The sequence below is a fragment of the Ailuropoda melanoleuca genome, chromosome 13, assembly GCF_002007445.2.
Source record: "Ailuropoda melanoleuca isolate Jingjing chromosome 13, ASM200744v2, whole genome shotgun sequence".
Classification (NCBI taxonomy): domain Eukaryota; kingdom Metazoa; phylum Chordata; class Mammalia; order Carnivora; family Ursidae; genus Ailuropoda; species Ailuropoda melanoleuca.
Genome location: NC_048230.1, coordinates 50,759,960 through 50,774,355, shown reverse-complemented (window position 1 = coordinate 50,774,355; position 14,396 = coordinate 50,759,960). Strand labels below are relative to the sequence as shown.

The following is a 14,396-nucleotide window of genomic DNA, read 5'->3' as shown; positions in this document are numbered from 1 at the left end:
ACAGAGAGCACTTTAGCAGTTCCAGGACCCCCCGTCCCCCCACCTTTAAGTGTCATGGAGAGGGGAAGGAGGAGGGGAGGGAGGTTGAGGGCTCCATCAGTAGAAAGAAGACCAGCCTGGAAACAAGACAAGCATGGTCCTAAACTCTGCCATGCCTCCCACATGGCACATGGCCTCAGGTAAGTCTCAGACTGAGGGGGCAGCCCCAGACCAAAGCAGTGGCCTCTGATAGGAAAGAAAAGAGGCAAAGCCCAGCAGCAATAAAACAAAAGGTTAGACAATTTAGCTACGTCATCTAAATCCATTTGGTACAATCTGGCATTAACCACAGTAAAAAAGAAAAATGAAAAACTGGCAAATTATTTGCAGCTCAAATCACAAAGGGCCAGATGTCCTTAGAATATAAAGAAGAAAAAGACCAACGCTCTGTCAGAGCAATGCACAGAGGGAATGAATGCACGGCGCACGGGAGTTGACGGCAGGCAGTGCACCGGAGAAAGGGATCGGCCTCATAGAGCAGAGAGAAAAACAAAGCAAAACTACAAGAGCCCATCTGTCATCTCTCTGATTAGCCAAGACGGACAAGTTTGGGAACGCGTACCGTCAAAGAAGGGGAAGGAGGTGCCCTCATGTACTACTGATGGGGGTGGGAGTGGACTGAGCCCCAAGGAGGGCGGAATGACAGTATCTATCCAAACTACAAATAGACAACGCCCCTTTCGGGAATTTATCCCAGAGCTACACTCAAGTGGACAGCGACGTCTGCGCTGGGGTTTCCCCTGCAGCGGTGTTCATAAGAGCAAGGGACTCGAAAACACCAACACGTTCCTCCCAGGGGGCCTGAATAAGTCACTGTGGGTAACAGGAGCAGTAATAACCACACCAACACCATTAATACCAAAAGCAACAGCCCCGGTTTAGGGTGTGCGTCCTATAAGCATCAGGTCTAGACCCGGCCTCTGCTTCTCAACGCACAGCCCAGACCAGCAGCCTCTGTGGCAGCCTCCCCTCCACTCCAGACCTGTTGAATCAGAATCTGCATTTTAACAAGACACCCAAGGGATTCCTACACACACTAGGGCACTATTTTAAAACTCCTTCTGTCTTAACGCCCCCTGTGGCCCCATGTGTCGGCGATGAGGCGGTTCTGGAAGGTTAGGGAAGTTGTTAAAGTCACACAGCGAATGAGTGGCAGAGCTCACGCACTCCACATATACACGAAAACACGACAGTCCCTGAACAAATAGGGCCGCTCGTCCTTGGCTGCAAAGGGCCAACCTTCAGGGTAAGTGGTCGGATGAAGAAAAGCAAGGCAGACAACACCGTACGTACTATACCACTACTTGCGGGAGGAAAAGAAATAAAAGCAAAGCAGAATCTACATGTCGTTGCTTAAACCCCCAGAGGACATCTCCGGAAAGACAGCCAGGAACATGGGGACGGCAGCGGCCTCTGGGACGGAAGCAGGCCGCTGAGACGGTGGCCCTGGGACAGTCGCACCGTGCGCACATCTGTAACTTGCCTTCTAAGCCACTGGCCAGTATTACCTATTCTAAAATAAATGTGTTTCTAGTTTGGGGGTTTCTTCCTGAAAGCTGGTGTAAGGAAGAAGCTACCCACCCCAAAGCTATCCGCACTTAATAAGAAACGTGCTTTGGGGAAGACGAGGGCGCGAGCAGCCCCGCCCTAGATGCCACTCGCCTCTGTCCGCCCTGTCACAGCAGGTGGATGCCCGGCAGCAGAGAGTGAGTGGGAAGCACGGGGGGAACATAGGCCAACGTGGATTCTCCGAGTATTTGGGACTCAGAACCACATTCGGGGTCACTTGGAAGGGGCTTCATGGCTTCCTTGCACCGGTGCTGTGGTCCTTAACGAGGGGCAGTCTTGCTCTGCAGGGAACATTTGGTCACATCTGGACGCATTTTTGGGAGATGCTACTGGCATCCAGTGGGTAGAGGCCAGGGATCCTGTTAGACATCCTGCCATGCACGGGACACCCGGGATGTGCTATGTCTCCAGGTTGGGGTGCCTGGGTCAGCACGTCTCAGATGGTTACGTGTTCAGCCCTCACCTGGGGCTCCAGTTAAAGTGCTGGTTCTAACATAGCAGGCCTGGGATAGGCCAGAGTCTGCATTTCCAAGAGGATGCCAACGCCGCTGCCGTGGGACCTGACTCTGGGCAAAAACGCCGCACTGGCCCGGCGGTGGCCAACCGTAATCATCTCTTGCAAAGGCGGTACATGCTACTTCTGCCTGGGATCGAAAGGCTGGACAGGGAGTACTAGCTGGTGGGGCCTCGGGGGCCCTGTTTTGATGGAAATAAGCATGACCTTGCTGAGCTCCTTCATGAATCCAGGAGCACAGGCTGTGTCGGAAGCAGTGGGGTGGTGGCCGGAGACCTACCGTCCAAGGTCTCCACGCAGAGCTGCAGGCCCAGGTTGTGCCGTGGGTTGACCACCCAGTGGTTGCTGGTGGCGGTGATGTCAAACACGAGCCAGCCCTCCTCCGAGGCCCAGAGGGTGCGGCTGTCCAGCAGGAAGAGGTCTGACTCCCTGCAAGAGAAGAGAAGAGACACAGGCTCCAGGTCAGCAGGTCACGGCTCAGTCACCCTGTCACCAGCCAGCCACTGCTGGAGAGGAGGACCATGTGGAGTAGGGGAGGCAGGGGGAGGGCCGCCGGGCCCCCAAAAGTGGGTGCATCCGATCAAGAGCCAGGCCTGGAGACACCTGAGTAGCTGTGATGGGAAAAGGGAGTGCGTTAGTGGTGTAAAGAGATACACACAGGGGACAGGGAGCTGCTCCGAGGCACACTGACCCGTCACACTTGTTAGGGGGCACACCAACGGGACAAGGTACAGGAAGGCAGGAATTTACAGCCTCTGTGCTGCTGGGAGTCTCAGGGAACAGAAGCCCGCATTTGTTAGATTACTCCCCGTGTGCCAGGCACTGGCCCAAGTATTCAACACACATCATCTCATTCACCTCTCACAACCCTACGACGTAGTGAGAGCATCATCTCCATGGGCCGTGGTAGGACCATGACCTGCCCCAGGTCATTTAGCCAGGAAGTTACTGAGTTGGGGTGTGAGCTCAGGCAACTGAGCACCCGTACAGATGCTCTTCATGTCCATGCCAGGCAACCTCTTCACAAGCCCACCGAGTATTAGAACGTGAACTCCTAGACTGATACTATTAATAGAGATAACCCTTTAATCCTCTCTTCCTCACATTTTGCAGTAGCGAAATGGGTAAAACTACAACTGACGTTGTAGTGGATGGGTAGGTGGATGGGTGGATGGAAGGATGGATGGGTGAATGGGTAGCTGGATGGACAGATGGATGGATAGAAGGATGGACAGATAGATGATGGATAGATGGATAGGTAGGTGGAAGGATGGATGGGTGAATGGGTAGTTGGGTGGGTGGATGGGTTGGTGAATTTTTACCTTCACAGTAGAATTCTGGTATACAAGGTCTCATAACATCTTGTGCAGTTTTACTTATAAACATTCAAAGTCTCAATCTTTTGAGTCCTTCAATAATCAGTTAAACTATCTGAGCCCCCACATTGTGCCAGACGCCGGGGTACCATGGTGAACAACGCCTAACCAGCCCCTGCCCCGGGGCGTTGACAATCCCCGTCATGCCTGGAGTGATCTGATTTTCCTGGGAATTAAGGTGAATTTTCTCTGACTCTTGTGCACTTACCATGTGCCAGGCTCGGGGCTGAAGTGCCTGACCAGCATTGTCCTTATGACGACTCTGTGAGGTGGATAATATTATGGTGCAGACCCCAAAACCGAGGCTCAGAAAGGCACCGCTGTTTGCCCGGGGCTACTGGGGGTCACTGTGTGCTAAGACAGAGCCACGGCAGGATTGAAGTCCAGTGAGACGGCCTGTAAACCCAAGCTGCAACCCCACAGGAATGCAGTTCTTCTGGACACGACCTTTGCTCAGGTGCGACTATCATCATTTCAGAGCCTTTGGCCAATCAAACTCATGGTAATCTAAGCCATTAAGCCATGGGCTGGGGCTAAGGAGCAGACGCCCCCTTCAATGAGGCACACTTCTCTTACTGGCCCCCGTCTCCGATTCTCCTATCAACAATCATCCCGATTCATGGATGACTCCACATTTGTGAGGTCGCCGAACTGTAATTCTGCTGTCTGCCATAACACATTGGCATTTACCAGTCACCTTCATGTGTGCAAGACACGTGAGAAGGCACACGGAAAATAAATCAGTAATTTTAGCCAGTGTCTCAAATTTACTTTAACGCAGAAGCCACTGGAAATGTATGGGGAGAGTCACGGGTCACGCAGAGAGGCATACACAGGGATGGAGAAGCAGCCTTGGATGGAGACAGGAGCCCAGGCAGGTGTGAGGATGCGGGGCTGTCTCACGGGCGCAGCTGTCAAAGGCAGGAACTTGAGTCCTATTTCTCTCTAGGCATCACTCCATCCCAAAGTCTGAGAGCAGGGACCCGAGCTGGCTTAGTCAAGGGGGTGCCCAGCCCTTGGCCATGGGAGGGCAGGGCACTCCACAGGGATGGGACAGCATCACTGGGACCACAGGCTAGAAAGAGGAGTTATCTGCATCCATGTCCCCCAAAATCTCACTTCTTACACGGTATTCAACAAAGACCAGAACCTGATGGAGAAAAGATCAAATTATATTATGCAACGTGTGTGAATGAACCATGACCGGGGATCTCCTGGCCAACGAAACGCAGCCATGGTACAGGACAGCGCACTGTCCCCTCGGCAGCCAAGCTAAAGCCCCCGTGGAGCTCACTCCCCTCTCCGGTACAGAGATGACAAAGGCAACGACGGGTTTCTAGAGCCACACAGGACACTGCAGGCCCTCACTTGGACCGTCGTGTCCCAACGGAATAACGAGCTGGCCTTTCATGACCACGTCACTTCCACCTCTTCCCGGGCCCCTGCACAGGCAGTTCCAGAACTGGTCTGGGGGATGTCCACACAGATTTTCAACGTACAAGCCGAGCTTCCCGCTGTCGTCATCGTCAGTTTGCCTGGCAGACTCGCCTGGCTGTGGAGCGCCGCCAACAGTGTCAATGAACCAGTCAGCTGCTCTCAACAAGTAACAGAGAAGAAACACCTCTCCAAATCCAAGCAGCTCCCCGGCTCACACAAGCTCCCCGGGCCCTCGTAGGAAGCGTCCACACCACAGCACAGAAGTCGCAAACCTGGGGGGTGACTTTGCTGGAAAATGTTATTTGCAGGAAAATGTGACCAGATATCTGGATAAGCCCTTACGGGCAGCGAAACAACGAAGAGTAACTTGGGGCCTTCGAACCCTGAATGCTTTGCCAAACGATACTGAACATTCTTATTACAGGCCGTGACACTGAGCGCCAGATGTTCGCGGCCAGCGTTGACTCATCCCGTGAATCAGCGGGAGCGCGCCGACTCCCCTCACCCAGGCCAGGGCCTGCAGTCTCTTCCAGGCCTGCTTGGAACCGAGCCACAGCCGAAGGCCCGGGGGCAGCAGAGCCCTGGCGGGGCGGGAAGAGCGGGATGCGAACACAGGCTTTGCTTCTGTACCTGAAGTCCGGGCTTGAGGGTGGCCCACAGGAGGAGGACAACGGAGAAACGACACTGGAACCGAGTCTGCGGGGACAGGTGGGGAGAGTGGGCTCTTCTAGGTGCCACCTTGGGCATCTCATTAGAGCACAGTGGTTCTCACACTGGGGAGGACCTCTGGGACGTGCCATTTACCTTGACCAGTCTCCCTGCCAGTCTCCCTGACCCAGCCTGGGTGTGAGCAGAGGCAGGAAAGGCTCAAGGTGAAGGTCCCCCAAGGAGCCCGACAGCACTCCCCCACCCTTAGCCCTGCTGGAAATCCAGGTGCTCCCCTCGCGTCTATTCTCTGGAGCCCCCGATGGTTAAGACCATTGTTCCCATTTTACAGATGAGGACAGTGGGCTCCAGAGAAGTGAAGCCAACCATCCGCGCTCAGTGACCTTGTCAGGGACAGAACCGGACACAGCACTGGAAGTGTGACCCCAGAACTTGAGCACGTGAGCCCTGTCACTTCCTTAACTCGCCTCTCACCAAACGACAAGAGACTCAGGAGGTGGTTGGATACTGCGTGATGCATCTTCCTGTCACAACGCTGTGTGGAGCAGAGAAAATACTAGATAGGTGTGAGATCTGGGTGGTGGGGAAGGGAGGAGAATAGGTCAAGCCCGCTGATTCCTGGGCCTCAATTTCCTCTTCCGTAAAATGGGGATAATGCCACCTTCTTCAGCAAGTGGGGAGACCCAAGTGAAGACCAGCTTAGCAGCAAACTCTCCAGGCTCCCTGGGGCATCTCCAGTTACACGAGGCACGTGGGAACCGGTGCACATTCCCTGCTAGATCTGTCTCGGCACCCCCATTATGTGACTTCCCCAGATCCACAAGTCTATAGACTACCTTTCCATTCAAAGAATGTTCACTTTGANTTCACTTTGACACCAAAATTCATCTGACAAGTATAGCAGGATGTTTAGATTGTAGACTTTCTGCCACTAGGGCCACCCACAATTCCTCCCATCTCGGTACCCACACGCAGCTCTCCCATAAATCAGTGGAGTCTGTTCCCCACTTCTGAAGTCTNACACCAAAATTCGTCTGACAAGTATAGCAGGATGTTTAGATCGTAGACTTTCTGCCACTAGGGCCACCCACAGTTCCTCCCATCTCGGTACCCACACGCAGCTCTCCCATAAATCAGTGGAGTCTGTTCCCCACTTCTGAAGTCTGGGCTGACCTTGCAACTTGCTGTGACAATAGGACCCGGTGGAAGTGAGGCCCAGCAGTTCTGTTTTTGCTCTCCGGGAATCTAGCCGCGGATCAAGAAATTGGACTGCTGTGCTAGAGAGAGACCATGTGGAAGGGGCACAGGCCATGGGGGAAGAGGGTCGAGAAAAGAGAGAGAGAGAAGCCAAGCCAGCCCCCAGCTGAGCCCAACCCCAATTCCTGAGCAACAAAATGACTGTTGATTTAGCCACCGTGTTGTGGGTAGTCTGTCCCACACAGACACAGAACCAAACCATGGTAACACCGTTTATTACAGAAAAACTGAAAACCGTTTACTGAGAGACACTGGTAAAACATGGTGGCACGTACAAGCGTCCACACAAATCAACACTTCAACAAAGGGGAGTTAGGGTACCAAGCGAAAAGGTGTTATAAAACAGAAAGTGTAGCACGCACATTTCTGGAGAAATACAAAATGCTAAAAATGGTGAAAAAAAAGAAATAGAAAATTTGATCCACACAACATGCATTAAGAATTGAAACAGGAATGAGGGGCGCCTGGGTGGCACAGCGGTTGGGCGTCTGCCTTCGGCTCAGGGCATGATCCCAGCATTATGGGATCGAGTCCCGCATCAGGCTCCTCCGCTGTGAGCCTGCTTCTTCCTCTCCCACTCCCCCTGCTTGTGTTCCCTCTCTCGCTGGCTGTCTCTATCTCTGTCAAATAAATAAATAAAATCTTAAAAAAAAAAAAAAGAATTGAAACAGGAACAAAAAGCCTTTCTCACCCCCAATCCCCAAATGGCTTTGTACGGTGTTTTCACCAAAATCACCGAATCATCAACAGACAATTCCTGCTCATACAAANAAACAGGAACAAAAAGCCTTTCTCACCCCCAATCCCCAAATGGCTTTGTACGGTGTTTTCACCAAAATCACCGAATCATCAACAGACAATTCCTGCTCATACAAATTGGTCAAGAAAATGGGAGAGGACAAGGTGGGAAAAGCTAGTCCGCCATGGACTCCAACAATGGACCAGGCCAACGTGAATAGACATCTCTGTAAAGATACATGAATGGCCAGTGAGCCCATGAAAGGAAGACCAACATCGTCAATCACCAGGGAAACACAACTCAGAACCACAGTAAGATAGCATTTCGCACCCACCAGGATGGCTAAGGCCAAAACAGACAGTAACAAGTGTTGACGAGGGTGCGTAGTAACTAGACCGCTCATACGCTTCTCATGGGAATGCGAAACAGGGGCTTTGGACAACAGTCTGGCAGCTTTCCAAAAGACGAAACACAGAGCTACCATTTGGGGTAATTTTACTTTCCAACAGAAAAATAAAAAATAGATCCCCACAAAATCTTATACACAGATGTTCATAGCAGCATTATTCATGGTAGCCCTGAAAAGTGGAAACAATGCAGATATCCGTCCACTGAGAAATGGATAAACAAAGTATGGCAAACCCACACAGCGAGACATTATTTGGCAGTAAGAAGGGATGAGGTGCTAACACCTGCTACTATATGGACGAACTCTGAAATCATTATGTTAAGTTAAAGAAAGCAGACACAAGACCACATATGGTGTGATTCCATTTACATGAAATGTCCAGAGAAGCAAATGTCCAGAGACAGAAGGCTTAGTGGTTGCCAGTGGCTGGGAGGGGGCGAGCGGGGGCAGGGTGGGTGCTAATGGGCACCGGGTTTCCTTTAGGGCTAATGAAACGTGGAAGAGTGGTGATGGTCACATAGCTCAGAATAGACTAAAACCACTGAACTGTACCCTTTACAAGGGTGAACTGTATACTATGTGAATTGTATCTCAATAAAGCTCTATTTTTTTAAAAGGATAAAGCCAACTGAGGCCTAAAATATAGCACATAGAGCCATTATGCCAATAATATGTTGTCCCCTCCGCATGTGTTCACCCATAGCCTCCCAACTCAGCGGGCACCTTCTGTTTCCGAAAGAAGCAAGATCACCGTGGGACACCCCATTCCCATGCTCTACTCGGTCTGCATTAGGACCCCAGGTGAGGTGGTTGGCCCGGCTCTCAGCCCCCTTCCACGGGTGTGGACGACATGCCCACTCCGCCAGGCTCACAGAGGGGCAGCCGAGCTGGGATGCAAACGTGGCCTCACTTCACCTTCTCCTGCAGATCCCGATGAAAGCAGCAGCAGCGAGACCCCAAAGGTCGACTGCTCCCTCCTGAAACCCAGGTTGCCCTGAAGCCCTGCTCTCTCTGAGGCATGAACCGTCGGTGACCCCAACATCAAGGCACGGAGGGGGGTTAATATTTAACCACCAGCCTGGGAACAGGGTGTTGCTGGGGCCGGCGGCCTCTTCCTGCGGGGACAACCCTGAGAACAGGCTGAAATCTACACCACAGAGAGAAGCAGGAGGACCACACGCCACCACGAGAGCTGGTTTCCAGCGCCTCACAGCCCACCTCCCCTGGAAAGTTCCACCACGCTGAAAAAGTGGGTATTTTTACATCTCCAACGTGGGAAGGTGGAAAGTCCTTTTTTTGCCCTCTGGCTGCTTAGAAACTATTCAGAGACTGTGATCTCAAGGGCTTCACCACGACCCACTCCCAGAGTGGGATGAGCCTGTGTGGGATGTGGGGTGCCCCCCCCCCCGGACCAGGGCCTCGGGGAGGTCAGCACGCTACACAAACATAGCCCCAGACAAGGCAGCCCTGGAACTGGCAAACCGGCCAGGTTGGAAGTCTGAGGGTTTCTCTGGGCTGCTGCACTCCAGGCAGGAGCAGGGGTCACAGGAAACAGAGGCCCCAGCCACCCCCGCCTCGTCACTGCAGAGAGCCCCCATCCCGCAGCCATGTGGGGACAACGCCTCCTCCCACCTCCTGTCAGTGGGTGCCAGTGGTCTGGGGTCTTAAGAGCTGAACGGGGCCTTGGAAATCTATTCCTGCTGCTTTCATTTTCAGCTCGGAAGGCCAGACCTTGTGCACTGGCCACCCGTGGCCACATGGGGATAGCCAATTCTGGACCTCCGTCTTGGGCAGCACGATGGAAAACACTCTTGCCATCCTAGCCTGAGACCCAGCTTGACAGTCTCCCCCACTCCCCGGGGTCCCTCAGACACAGCCCATCACCTTCAGGGAGCACACGTGGCTGGGGTTTGGAAGGGCCACATCTGGAGGCACCCAGGGTCTCTGTAGGAGGCCGGGCTGGGAGTTAGGGGCCCCAGCACCCCAACACTGAGGCCTGGGGAGCTCCTGTGCCACCAAGCTCGAGGGGCATTCTCTCACCTGGTCCTCCCTCCTCCAACGGGGTACATTTGGTCACGACTAGACTAGACTAGACAGTGGAGGTGCCGATGAGTTAAGAAAGTGTCCTCAGCCAGTGAGTGGCAGGTCCCAGACAGGAAGCGACATGGAGCCACCCTTCCCATTGGGACTCCCAGCCAGGAATCCTCCCGGTGGCTAGAGGGCATGGAGAGAATCCAGGAGAATGTGGCTGGCCCCACGCCAAGTGACCCTCATCAAAGACAGAGAACTGAATTCCAGGTTATGCGGTGGGCAGAATAACACACACACGCACGCCCCAGAAGTCCACATCCTAATCCCCAGAACCTGTGACTTGTCGAGGCGAGGGGGCTCTGCAGATGACATCACCAGGGTCCCCATAAGGCAAAGAGGCCGACCAGAGACAGAGGTGTGAGGACAGCAAGCAGAGTCACAGGGACGTGACTGCTAGCCAGAGGGCCAGGGAATGGGGGTGGCATCTGGAAGCTGGAAAAGACAAGGCAATGGATTCTTCCCCCAGAGCGTCCAGAAGAAGCACAGCCCTGACCACCTTCCTATTAACTCAGTGACGTCCATCTAGAACTTCTGGCCTCCACAGACATAACATAGCAAACAGGTGCTGTCTCAAGCCACTCCGTTTGTGGTCATTTGTCACAGCAGCCGTAGGAAGGAATGGAGTTTCGTTCCTGAAACCAGCCCTGAACACCCCCACGTCTCAGGCGCTCCTTGAGGAGGCAGAGACGGAGCTCTGACCCCAGATGAGCAGAATGCATCCCACAGTGAAGGCTGTTGGACCCCAATCCGGGGGCATGAGGAGAGGAGGGAGTCCTCTGGGGCAGCAGAGGAAGGAAAAGCACTCAAGTGTCTCCTGAGGCAGGTCAGATGGACGGGCAGAGCTAATGCAGCCAGGAGGGTGGAAAGGCATTCCAGAAGAGGGAACAGAGTGTGCAAAGCAAGAGAGAGGCGAGGAGAGTCTGCAGCCATGGGAAGGTTCTGGTCTGAAGAGAACTGGGAAGCTGGGAAGAGTCTCCGGCAGGGGTTACCAGCAGATTCCCCTCCCTCACCCCTGCTCTGAACCTCACCTCCACCCTCTCCCTCTCTGGAATACTGCAGGGCTGGGCGCTTTAAAACTCCGTATGCTGTGAACTGCTGCGGGGCCTCAAGAACATGCCTCAGAAGACAGAGAGTAAGAGCGAGCGCGGTGGGGAACCCCGAGCTTCCCCGGGCTGACGTGGTATCACGGAGGGGGAGCAGACATGCTGCTGCTCGGCTCAGGATGAGTCAGGCTGAGAAGCCAGCAGCCCCTGTGCACCTGGAGTCCAACCAGCACGCAAACACCAGGCCCAAAGGGGAGCCGGGAAGGAGATCAAAGGGCCCACAGAGGAAGTAGGGCGTGGTGCGCGGGGAGTGCCCCTCCAGAGCCCCGGGCTGGGGAGGACCCAGCCCAGGTCCCCAGCACCCCACCTGGGGCTCCAGGGAATGCCCTGCCCTTCTACCAAGTCACCCAAACAGTCCCTGGCATCCCTGGGACAGGAAGGTGAAGTCAGGGAGGTCTGAGGCTTTTTTTAAACACACTTTCTTTAAGACTACACATATCCAGGAAGGCTAAAATTAAGTCATTTGGGAGGAAGGTGGAAAAACACACAAAGAAGCATGATACCCTCCGCCCCTGGCCAGAGCATGAGTCGCCAGCCCACGGTTTCCCCACCCCAGGACCATCTGTCTGTTTGTCTGTCTCTCTCCCTCCTCCCTTCCTGCCCCTGCCCCTCGCCTGGGCATTCACAGGATGGTCAACAACACTCCTGCCCACAGTCCGGGAGGCCCCATGTTGTCAAAAATCAGGAAGCAAATCAGCAGCCATTAAGGTCGGGGCCTCAGTTTCCCCATCTGCAAGAGGAAAGGTTTGGAGTTTACCAAAGTCTTGAAAACTGCCTCCATTAATCGAATACCCAAGAGGGGAAAATGAGAGGGTGAAAAATGAAAAGGCTCTGTATTCAAATAAAGGTGGAATGCACCTCATCACCGCTCCTTGAGAAATATAATAAGCACTAGCTCTTTAAAGGCTCTGAGAAGTCCTGCTGCAAAGAAATGTCTACTCCAGCTTTGGCATGGAATAAAGAGCCTCTCAAACTTGTGTGTACATAGGGGTCATGGGGGCCAGAAGCGGATGAGGAGGAGCACAGCAAAAATAGAAGGTTCTCCCGTCAGGGATGTAGCAACCGGCAGGAAAAAACCATCAGGAGATCTGAGTGGAGCCCAGGATCCTCTCTGTGAAGAAGCCCAGGTTGGTCCTTGGGTCACACTTAGAGTGGGTAGTGATGTAGGTATTATAACACAAGGCTTTGGGTCTTAGGGTCTTAGGAAAGTTAAATCCCGGTGGAGTGACCCTGGACAAGCCAACCTCCGTCTTTCAGGTTCTTTTATTTATAAAGTGGGTTAACTATGAGGATTGTTCTCAAAATGGATTAAATGGGATGATACAGCCATAAGGCCAAGCCAGTGCCCAAGGCTCACGGCACCAGGTTGGAGCAGACCTCAAAGTCAATGTGAATCTTCCCCTTCCCCTGCCACCAGATCTAAACCGTCCCAGCCCCAAAGCAAGGAGCTCACAACCACGTTCGGACCCTCATGCAAGATGCAACGATCTCAGAACAGGCCTGGCTCCATGACACCAGGAGAGCTTGCTGATTCCCACGATACCTGAGAGGCGGGTGCTGTTGTCCCTTTCCACAGGTGGCAGGCTGAGGCTCAGGGAAGCCAGCAGCGCTTCTGGTGGTGGAGGGAGAACTGCACCTGCAGGAACCCCGGGGGGTCCTACTCCCACCCTCTCTGACCTGACCTCTCCTGTCCCCAGCAACCTGCGAGGCCTTTCAGAACCTCATATCTCAGTAGATAACGGCCCTGCCTTCAACCCTTTATTAGCTCTTAGAATACAAAGCCCAAACTCCCTAAGATGTTCCCCCTGCCTCCTCGACACCCCCTGTCATCCCACATTCCTCCTGCCCGGCCCCCACTGCTTCAGCCACCCCTGCCTCCCTTCAGGCTTTCGTCTGTGCGGGACCGCAGGCTACCACAGGCCTCCGCACACGCTGTGACTGCCATCCGCAACACTTCCCTGTCTTTTTATTTCCATCACACCTGTTCCTCCTTCAGCTCCCCCACGGAAGCTTCCACCGACGCCCCGAGGTGCACGTTGTCATTAGACACGCTCAGAGTCTCTCCTTTCCAGCGCTCAGGCTGGTGTTTAAATTTGTTTGCACGGCTCTTTGGGTTTTCCTCTTTCCCTACCAGATTTCGAGCTCCTAGGCCACAAGAATCAGGCCTGACTGCCGGCCATGGGCGCAGCCCCAGCACCTAACACACAGTGTGGCACATAGTAGGTCTCAAGTATCTGTTGAGTGAACGTGCTAGTGCCTGCAGAGTACTCCTACCAGCCCGGGGCGGCGGGGGGTGGGGGGGGCGGGGGTTCTGGATCATGTTCTGTAGTCTGTGTAAGTTAAAGAGGAAAAGCAAAAAAAAAATTTTTTTTCAAATGACTCTAGTGTTTTCAGCAATGGATTCACCCCCAGTTCCTAGGGCCTCGGCCCACTGCTCCCTCCTATCCCGGTGCCCACTGAGGGTGCCTGGTCCCACCCACCAGTCAGTCCCAGGCTCTGCACAGCCCACCCTCCAGGTCTGCCTGTTCCTCGGGGGGCTGCCGGATGACCCAAGCAGAACCCGTGCAGGAAGCTGCCAAGGGTGTGGACTTCACCTCCTCTATGCCTGTGCCCTCATCACCTCCAGCACCAGCTCCTTTATCGGTATGTGTCCGGGGGAACCAGGAGGACACAGGAAGCCGCAGCTGGGAAGAAAGCCAAGTGCAAATTTACTTTTGGACCTGACTCTTGTTCCCCTTTGCCTCAGGTTCTAGGGTTTGGGGCCCTGAGTTTCTGGAAACTGGAGGCCCTGTCATTCCATTCAACCAAGGCACAAACCACACCGACCCCAAATGACAAGAGGTGAGCCGCGCTGGTGATGTGAGTCACCGAATGGCCTTGCGGGCGCCCCCCCAGAGAAACCGGGCCTGGTGGGGAGTGCTGTGGGGCTTCGGAGGCGGCCCTGGAAACCCTGTGGGCTGGGCGGCTGCAAGCATCTGGCATTGAGGCAGGCGGGCGAGACGCCACAGACGGCAGACTCATCTGAGCCCTTCCTTGGTTGCCCCATTTCCTCCAGCCTCCAGCGCCAGACCAAAATAGAACGAGGCCACTGCTGCCCCTTTCGCGCACGCTCAAGGAATAAACAAACCAACACAAACACAGCTTTCAGGCTGGGTCATCTGCCCTACCTTTCTTTCTTTCTTTCTTTCTTTCTTTT

At 53.9% G+C, this 14,396-nt stretch overlaps 1 protein-coding gene across 1 annotated transcript in view; it reads right to left on the bottom strand.

Moving 5' to 3' along the window:
* BMP7 (bone morphogenetic protein 7) overlaps positions 1 to 14,396 on the bottom strand; it is a 92,236-nt gene that overhangs the window by 30,004 nt on the left and 47,836 nt on the right. Inside the window, exon 3 of the mRNA XM_002915544.4 lies at positions 2,403 to 2,551. Within this exon, the coding sequence (XP_002915590.3) occupies positions 2,403 to 2,551 (149 nt within the window). The remainder of the gene's footprint in view (positions 1 to 2,402; positions 2,552 to 14,396) is intronic.